The following is a 10,537-nucleotide window of genomic DNA, read 5'->3' as shown; positions in this document are numbered from 1 at the left end:
TTCTGTCACTTTGTCCCGGGCACAAGGCCAGAAAGTGCCAAATACCCCGGATGATATTAACTTACGTCTTATTTTTGAAATGTTGCATAGAACGAGAGGCGGCTATTGCCGAACAAGGAGTTGCGGCAATAGCCCGCCTGCGAGCAAAAATGATGAAACGGCTCCGAAGAAGGCTAAGGGTGTCACCGAACCCAGAAGGGAAGAAGCTCGGATGGTCGAGAGCAATGGGTCCGGGGCTAGGTCGTCCACTGAAGTATTGAGAATGCTCGAAACATTGGCGAAACGGGTAGACTCTACCGAGAAGAGGGTGGAGACCTACAACTCTCGGGTGGACCAGATCCCAGGGGCTCCGCCCATTCTGAAAGGACCGGATTCGAAGAGGTACATTCAGAGGCCTTTTCCTCCGAGTGCGGCTCCTAAGTTGATCCCGAAGAGGTTAAAAATGCCGGATATCCAGAAATATGATGGTACAACGGATCCTCAGGAACACGTGACTTCATACACCTGTGCCATAAAGGGCAATGATGTCGAAGAAGATGAAATTGAATCCGTATTGTTGAAAAAGTTCGGAGAAACGTTGTCAAAAGGAGCATTAACTTAGTATGATCATCTGCCCGAGCATTCAATCACTTCTTTCGAAATGCTCGCAGATGCGTTCATAAAGGCTCATGCCGGTGCCAAAAAGGTACAGGCCCGTAAGGCGGATATTTTACGGATAGCCCAAAGGGATGACGAGTTATTGCGTGAGTTTGTCAACCGTTTCCAAAGGGAACGGATGGAACTCCCTCCGGTTCTAGAGGAATGGGCCGCACAAGCTTTTACCAAAGGGCTTAACCCCCGAAGCTCGACGGCCTCATTCAAATTAAAGGAAAATTTGCTAGAATATGAGGCCGTGACTTGGGCAGACATGCACAACAGATACGAATCAAAGATCCGGGTAGAGGATGACCGGCAACTTCCCGAGTCCGGAAAGCACGAGCAAAGGCTCTGAGAGATCGAGGAAGAGTTATGACCCGGAGCCACGGGCATCGAGGGAAAGATATCGGCCGTATTCTCATTCAAGGAAACCAAGTTTCAGGCTGAAAAAGTCGAGGACTGGTCCCGTCCAATTCTCCAGCCGGGGAGACAGAAGAATCAAGCGGCCATCCAATAGTCGAGGGTTGTCATTTAGGAGCGACGCCGGAAGATCGGCCACCAACAGAGACCCACCGAGGATATCGGAATATAACTTTAGTGTCAACACATAGGATCTCGTCTCGGCCATGTTAGGTAGAATTTGTAGCATGTTAGGCCTATTCGGGCCAAACTCCTGCAGGCAGAGTTTTGCATGCAAAACTCACCTCGAGTGTAGTTTCAAACTCTACTGCGCAGTAGAGTTTTGTATGCCTGCGGGTAGAGTTGCAAACTCTGCCTGCAGGCATAGTTTTGAATGCAAAACTCCACCTACATGCAAAACTCTTCCTCAGGTAGAGTTTTGCAAATTCTGCCTGTAGGTAGAGTTTTGTATGCCTGCAGGTAGAGTTTGCATTCAAAATTCTGCCTGAGGCATGCAAAACTCTGGCTTGCGAATTTTTTTTAAAATTTTTGACTGAGTAAGGGTTCAAACCCGGAACCAAGAGGCTTCTAGGGAATTGTAAAACTTAAAGACCACCGATTTAAGGGGCAAAACTTAAAGACCAGTGCTTTTGAAGGGCAATCCGCACAAAAAAATGTTCAAAAATTAGGTTGATATACAACCCAAACTAATCTATGAGAAAAGAAGACATTATTTTTTCATTTGACAAGTTATATATATATTTAAAAAAAGTTCTATTACGTACTTAAACAAATTATAAGAAATCAAATGAAGACTTTGAAACTTATTAAAATTGCACGGGTTGGGTTATGGTCCGGTTTTCACCCTATTTCAGCCCGGCTCATTTCAACTCAAGTAACTTTTGACCCGTCAAGTTACTAACTCAACCAATTTTGATAAGGACCAACCCAACCCGCACATTGATACTCCTATGTATGTTGAATCTCTGCAGGTACCGGATACCGGCTGGAGGGATGTATAGGATCCCTCCACCCTTAATCAGAGTCTCGGGTTCGAGCCTTGTGAATGAAAAAAATCTTGGTAGGAAGCACTAGTTTCGCCTTTAATGGTTCTTACATGATTCGAATTCAGATTAGCCAGAATCCCAAAATGAATTCCGAACATCTCGTGGAAAAAAAAATTATAGTCAAGCTAAAGGGAATGGAACATTGAAACCATCCAATAATACAATTCTATTTTAGCATATATGAACCTTTTCTTTTTTCAGCCAAGGGCATTTTTGCAGCTAAACATTAATTCTGTCACTATTTCAAATATGTACATGGTGCTATCAATGTTGGATGAGATCCTATATTGGTTGCAGAAATTGAAAAATTGTACCAAACACTGGATAATCAAGTACAAAACTTAATACCATGATTATTTCTTCTAATACACTATACTGGACGTTTCTTAGTGTACTTTAACCTATGCTAGCAAGTAATCTTTGTGTTTCTGGTTAGTACTAATTTTGTCGTCTTTTAATTGATTAGTGTAAATATTCTTTTACATTACAACAACAACATACCTAGTGTAATCCACAAGTGGGGTCTGGGGAGGGTAGAGTATACACAAACTTTACATTATTTGTGTATAAAAATTAAACTCTTTCTAGTTTCTTCTGCACAAGCAGTGATCACTCTGTTTCCTGTCGTTCATTTCTTTTCTTGTTGAACAAAAAGGAGGAATTTCACCATGTAAAAAATTAGTTTTGCAGGGAGCCGCGTTTGGAGACGTTGGGAACTATTGGAGTGGACTCAAAGCTGTAATATGCACTATGGTTTGGTTGTATCGTAGAGTTTCAACTTTTATTGTAAAATAACATACAATTATATAGAATTAAGGAATAAAACCCAGAGTTGATATCTTTTATTTCCTATAAATTCCATGTAAGATTTTCAGTTACGTCTTTTTTGTACAGATTTTTTATTAGAAATTTAACATATGAAATTGTATGGAGTAGAAGTTGTGAATACTTATAGCAATGAATGATTCACTTGGCTAGTTAGGAGCGCTTCTGGTTTTTCTTGCCTTTCATGCTGGCAAATTTACGCCAGTTAACTTCACAAACACGGATTATTTTCCAAGTTCATATTTTAGCAGTACTAGGCTACCAGCATATAAAGCGTTTGGAATTTTATTTTGGTCATTACATTCAAGGTTGTTCGAGAAAATTACAAGTATGAGTCCTTGTCCTGGATGTCACCAGATTATCAGAATATAGCAAGGTAATACAGAGGTGGTTGAGGATTTGGGTAATTTAAGTATCTTCCTTATCCTGTGTGCTTGTCTCAGATAACAGAACTTCGAACTGAATTGTAAACATTATCCACATTGTATCAATGCTCAATTTTTCCACATTTCGAGTGATCATGTAAAGCAGATACCTACTCGTTCTCTTTGAGTGGTCCTGTACAGGATTCTTGGGGTGTCTTGGTTGCAAATAACCACTCCCTGTGGAGCTTAAATGAAGGTATAGATGAAAGAAAAACAATCTTAGATCAAACTCAAGAGATTTAGCCTTGAATTCTGCAGTGCCAGATTTTCCGGAGATTTTCAACAGTTCCTGGAAGGTAACATCCAACCTGGGACCAACATATGCAGGGTTTCATTATTAAGAAACGATATAAGATACACGCAGTATTCTTTTAGTAAGAATCATCTATGTCTCTCTTCAACCGATTTACATGTAATAGCCACAGATACTACTCTTCTCATTCTCCCCAGAAGAATGTCAAATTAGTAACACAATACAGAGAGCTCAAGACACCAGCTTCTAATCTGATGCAGATATTAGTACAAATTACCTCTGGTCTTAGCCATTTATATCTGAAGAAAGAGCCAGCGGGCTTACATGTGGGAATGATATCATGCAATAATGGGGATGTTCTCATATTAATGTTTGAAATCCAGGAAAGCAAGCTCAGGTGCTCTTGATTTTAGAACTAAATTCATTGCCAGAAGTGTATCACATATGATGTCAATCTGACAGTGCGCTCTATCAGCAACAAGAAATTCATGAACAAAACCATCTATTTCAATAAAAGAGCATCCAGGTTGCTTTTGGATTCCCTCAGCACCCATATTCCTCCTTACCATCTTCACATCCTTCCACCTACATGCAGAGGCATAAACATTAGACAAAAGTACATGTGCCCCACACTTCTCTGGCTCCAATTGTTTAATCTTTTTGGCAGCAACCTCGGCCAACTCTACATTCCTGTGTCTACTACAAGCAAAAAGCAAGGATCGCCAAATGACAGCATCCGGCTGAATGGGCATGGAACCAATGAACCCCATTGCCTCAACCAGAAGATTTGCACGGCCCAAAAGATCAACCAGGCAGCCATAGTGCTCAACCCCGGGGGAAAATTTGTATTGCCTAGTCATTTTCTCAAAATAGTAAAACCCTTCATCAACAAATCCACCATGACTACAGGCAGATAAGATCCCAAGAAATGTTACTTCATTTGGACTTACTTCACTCGATTCTTCCATTAATGAAAATAATTGCAAAGCCTCTTTGGACCTTGCGTTCATAGCTAGCCCAGAAATTATCATACTCCACGAATAAATATCCTTATTAGTTAACGAATCAAAAACTTCGAGAGCTTTATCAACTAGTCCACATTTAGAGTACATATCAATCAAAGAATTCTTCACTATAAAGTTCATTTCTATTCCACTCCTTTCGCTATAATTATGCACCCACCTTCCAAGATCCAATGCACCTGAATGACCACAAGCAGAAACAACACAAGCAATCGTGGCAGGTTCGGCCTTTACCCCAGCCACCAACATCTCTCTAAATAACTCAATTGCTTCCTTACACATATCAGATTTTAAATAACCTGCAATCATAGAAGTCCAACAGACCATATTTTTATCTAATAATCTGTCGAAAACCTTCTTAGCATCCTCTAAACACCCACATTTTGTGTACATATCAACCAAAGAAGAACCTGAAAACACATCCATGACAAATCCATAGACCAAAATCAGGCCGTGAATCTTTTTCCCCAAATCAAGAAACCCGATTCTCGCACAAGCTGTAAGTGCACTCACAATACTCACATCATTCAACCTCACATCACTTTCGCGCAACAATTTTCCAAACATATACACTGCTTTACGACAACACCCACATTGTAAAAACCCCGAAATCACGCTATTCCACGTGACAACATCGCGAACCGACTCAGGCATAAAATCAAACACCTTATATGCAAACTCAACAACCCCACATTGAAAATACATATAAATCAACGAATTTTGCACGAAAACATCGAATTCAAACCCCATTTTCAAACTAACACAATGCACTTCAACACCCTTATGAAAACTACCTAACCTACCACAAGCTTTTAGCACAAAAGGGAAAGTAAAATTATCAAGAACCATACTTTTCTTGATCATTTGATTATAAAGATCAATGCTTTTTTCGGGTAATTCACTATGGGAATACGCACGAATGAGGAAATTACAAGAAAAGACATTTGGGTCTGGGATTTGAGTGAAAAGGGTGTGTGAAAATGTGAGGGTAAAGTTGGGATTTGTAAGAGAATGGTTGAGGAGTTGGCTAGAAATGTAAGGGTTAGTGAAGTGGCCTGATGTAAAGGCATATGAGAGGATTTGAGTAAAATGGTTGAAGAGTTTATAGGTTTCGAGAAGAGATAATAAAGAGAATGATGTGTGATAATTAGGTGATGTTTTTGGAGTTTGAGATGTAAGAAGTGAGATTAAGGTTTTGGGTTTTGGAGGTTTGAGTACTTTGGAGGGAAGAGTCAGCATTTGGTTGCATAACTTACATTTGATAGTGGAGTGCATAAAGGGAGTTTGCAAACGCAAGTTTGGCATGAGTAGAATCTAGTCCCTCCGTCTCATATTATTTGTTGCTTTTTATTTTACACGCCTTTTAAGAAAAATTATTTATGGCTTTTTATTTTACACCCCTTAAGAAATATATCAAATAGGTCTATTTAACTAACGTTATCATTATTTATCTCTAATTTATAATATCTCTCCATTAAATGTTTACTCTATTTATGTTTCATCTCCATTAATGAACATTTTTATCAAGGGTAAAATGGAAAAAATAATTAATTGTGCCTTGAACTCAAAGCATCATATCATTGCGACTATGATTAATGTACTTGAGCTGGAATCTCTAGAGATTAAATAGCCTATTTGACCAAGCTTCTAAGAAGTTAAAAGTGTTTTTTTAATAAAAAAATATTGTACTTATTTTAGAAAGTTGAGGTGTTTGGTCAAGTTTTGAGAGCAAAGTGTTTTTTGAGTATTAACAAGAGATAAGGGTCAAAAAGCATACCCCAACTATCACTTTTTTTTAGTTTCATACCTAAACTATCAAAAGGTTGAGAAAACTACCTAAATTATCACCATCTAGTTTGAAAAACACACCTCAAATTATTCTTGAATGGCATGTGATCTACATTTTACATTTTATATAAAAATATTGCCAAGTGTCGACTATGTGGATAAATAATGTCATAATGGCACCTACATGGAAATTAAAAAAAAAACTATTTGTTTTAAAAAAACTAACTGAAAAATAATATTTGCAAAACAATATCAAAAATTATAGAAAATAAAAAAAAATAGTTTAAAAAATGGAATAGTTATTTTAAAAAAAAAATAAGAAAACTGATTATTTAGTTTTCACATTTTTAAAAAAAAAAATCAACTTTTCCATTTTTTAAATCATTTTTTTCTTCTAATTTTCTAAATATTTTGATATATTTTTTACAAAAGTTATTTTTTTTCATATAATTTTTAAAAATCCAGATTCTTTTTTTTAAATGCTGATTTAAAAAAAATACAATTTTTTTTTATGAAAAAATATTATTTTTTAATTTCCATGTAGGTGCCACCATAGCATTACTTATGCCATGTGGACAATTTTCTTGAGAAAATTTCAGCTTCACTTGTCTTTTAGAGCCCGTTTGGATTGGCTTATTTCTATAATTTTTATATTTAAAAAAATAAGTTGGGGTTCCAACTTATTCAACTTATTTTTTTGGCTTATGTCTTTAGATAGCTAAGTCAAATGGGCCCAATTATTTTTTTGAGCTTATTTTAAGCACACACATTTAGTTATAAGTGTGGGCTCTTAGAGAGTAAGTTCACACATTTAGTTTAGGTGTGTTTTACAAACTAGATAGTGATAGTTTAGGTAGTTTTCTCAACCTTATGATAGTTTAGGTATGAAACTCAAAAAACAGTGATAGTTAAGGTGTATTTTTGACCCTTGTCTCTATTAACAAAGCAAAAGTAGTTTTCCCCTGGAAATATTTTTAGAACATTGACCAAACACGAAGTACTATTCTAATATTAAAAAAGTGTTTTTCAAATTGATTAGTCAACTATAAACTACTATTCTTCAAAACACTTTTCAAAAATAGTTCTAACAAAAAGCAATTTTCAAAACAAACGGATTTTGAGATTTTGAAAATAAGTGGCCTATCGCCGCTGTATAAATGTTATGTTTCAGTTATACAGATAGATGTTTATCAGAGTATCTTGTTATCTCCTTTCCTTAGATATCTCAAGATTATATGATAGGCATATGAAATGTTACAAGTGGATTCGCTAGGTCAAGTTAAGATATCGGGTGCCGATCCGCCTCACCCAGGTTTGGGGCATGACAGACTTGGTATAATCTAATAACATATGAATTTTTTTAAGCCAATCACACTTTTGATCAGTAAGCATGATATGTTGGGGGGTTTGACATGATCCCTACCTTGTACATATGAATTAATCTCATTATACATAGGATCTAGCTACCTCACTACACATGCAAGTTGAATAACTACTCATTTTATATCCATTTGTCAAGTCGGGTATTAGACTCATCAAACACACATGTGTTGACAATATTGACGTTATTTTGAAAAAATTGTAATGATTGAGATGGACTCACTCACAACGTACATATACAGAAATTAGTATGTATATATATGGACACACACAGTTTCTTCTTCATTCTTTTTAAAAAATTCTTTATTTGTCAATATTTTTTGTAAAAAAATATCTTGACCAGTGTCAAGGACTCAAAAGACTTGCCTAAAATTTTATTTTTTTGTAGGAGTTTAATTTTCACTTTGTAATTCGCTTTCTATTTTGCTATTTTTCTGCCCCTCCCTCAATGTATAATAATTTTTTTAAATAAAAATAAAAAGAATCAAAAGTCGACAGTGTTAGAGGTTGGGGTGTCAAATATGACCCAAAAGATGATGGCCCGCCCAACCCGCCCAAAATTTTATGGGTTGGGCTCAAGATAATTTTGTATTGGGCTGATTCCAGTCCAACCCAACATAATCCATTTCCAAGTGATCTCCAACTTAGGCCAATACTAACTCATTTTTAAGATTTATTTAAATTTGGATATATTGCTTGAGATTTACTTTATTTTTCTCTATGTATTTTCACTTTTCTTGTATCATGTATCTAAGTTTGTGGTGTGTTTGATATGAAGGAAAATATTTTTCACGAAACTCAAAAATATTTTCCACGAAACTCAAAAATATTTTCCACGAAAAATTCGGGAAAATATTTTTTACGAATTTTTTTTTAAAAAAAAAATGTATTTCTAGAAAATATTTTTCACGAAAAATATTTTTTTAGAAAATAGACCCTTAAAAAAAATGGGTCAAGTTGGGCGGGTCATCACCCAGTCCATTTCAGCCCAAGTAACTTTTGGGTCAATGTTAGCCCAATCTAGTTATTACCTCAGCCCATTTTAATTGGGCTCATTTGACACCCCTGGTTAGAGGTATGATACTGCACTAAAGTCTACTTTAGACCATTTAAGATTTCCACGAAGAGGGGCAAGTCTACTTTAGACCATTTAAGATTTCCATGAAGAGGGGCCTATAACGAAAAGCAATGATACAACAGATTTGATCCATTGGACATCAGAAAAAGCTACAGAGAAAGTGCAATATCTTCTTCTTGGGTTATGGTAGAACTATTGGTCTAATTTATTCGAAAAGGATCTTATCTTTCTAAAGAACCCCCTAACACATTTTAGAGGATCGAATATAATGCAATATACGGGCTCTAGGCCAAATATAGTGCAATATGCGGGTTCGGGATCATATCTTTCTAAATCGACTCATTTGCACTTTTCCCCTTTTTTGTGCTGGTCTTAATTTTTGCCCATCAAAATAAACTTATGCCTAAAAGGGCACAAATTACGCATCATAATATCCACAAGTTATGTCAGCGCCCTTAAAAAACGTATGTCTCGCTATGCATAAGTTCGATTTTGAAGGGCAAAAATTAAAGACCAACCCATTTGAAGGGAAAACCATGCAATACAAAAATCCCCAAACACACTTTAGAAGTTTTTATATAGGAGAAAATTAGTACTCGCTACGTTCACTTTTACTTGTCAGTTGTCACGTTTCGCTTCTCGAGAGTCAAATTGACTAGTCTTCAAGCTAAATTGAATTAGATTATAAAATTTAATATTTTAAAATTATAATTTAGATGTTCAAGAACATACAATACTATAAGTTGCACTTCTCTTCTTATATTAATATGATTAAGAAAATACATCTTAAGATGTTAGTCAAAATCCTTGTAATTTGACTTTCTAGAAGGAAAACGTGACAAGTAAAAAATGAATAGAGGAAGTATATTAAAATCGTTAGCATCTTATTAGATACCAAATAGTTTTTCAAACAAAATAAATAAGTTGAAGAAGAATATAATTTGTGTGTGTGCCTCTTTTTTTTTTTTTGGGTAAACAATTGATTTTATTGATACAAAGTAATAGTTACAATACCAAGTAGAAGCTGACCATCTACCTCTCAAAATTTAACAGAAACTGCAGCTTCCATAATGGTTTTCCTAAATGTACCTAGCTGCTATCCAGAATACTATCAATACTTACAAGCATTACAAATGGTCAAAACTGCAAAAGATAACAAATAGCAGTAAATAAGATTCCACAAAAGATCTTCTATGGCATGTTATTCAAGCTGTCCAGTGTAGTGCTCCACTTCTTCAAGTCCTTGCCTCTGATATAGATGTGGATGGCAATCTCCCTGTAAATCCTGTCACAATAGAAGTGGCCTGACTGGAATCGCATGTTGTTCCTTTCCCTCCAATGATGGAGACAACCATAGCAAAAACACGACATATTATTGCCCCTCTCCCTGTCTTGTTCCTAGCCCATTTACATGCCCACTGGACCTCTTCCTGCCAACTCCCAATATTTCTTTGAATACCCAACCAGGCCAGCAGTCTATTCCAAAGAGCATGAGTAACAAGACACTAAAATAGGAGGTGATCTAATGTCTGAACTGCACTGTCACAAAATATACAGTCCATTGGAACATGGATCCCAATTCTTTGAAATCTATCTACTTTTGTTAACCTTCTCCAAGCAGCTAGCCAAAGGGTAAATTTGTGCCTTGGGTGTATATTCTGCTG

General features: G+C 36.3%; 1 protein-coding gene across 1 annotated transcript; it reads right to left on the bottom strand.

The window, feature by feature from the left end:
* Positions 1-2,938: 2,938 nt before the first annotated feature.
* LOC132040050 (pentatricopeptide repeat-containing protein At4g38010-like) lies at positions 2,939-5,941 on the bottom strand. Its single transcript, XM_059430661.1, has one exon. It carries the CDS (start codon positions 5,930-5,932, stop codon positions 3,971-3,973), a length of 1,962 nt encoding a protein of 653 aa, XP_059286644.1. The 5' UTR covers positions 5,933-5,941; the 3' UTR covers positions 2,939-3,970.
* Positions 5,942-10,537: the final 4,596 nt, after the last annotated feature.

Source organism: Lycium ferocissimum, chromosome 12 (genome assembly GCF_029784015.1).
Source record: "Lycium ferocissimum isolate CSIRO_LF1 chromosome 12, AGI_CSIRO_Lferr_CH_V1, whole genome shotgun sequence".
Taxonomy (NCBI): domain Eukaryota; kingdom Viridiplantae; phylum Streptophyta; class Magnoliopsida; order Solanales; family Solanaceae; genus Lycium; species Lycium ferocissimum.
The sequence above is the reverse complement of the archived record's forward strand: the minus strand, read 5'-3'. Positions and strand labels throughout refer to the sequence as shown.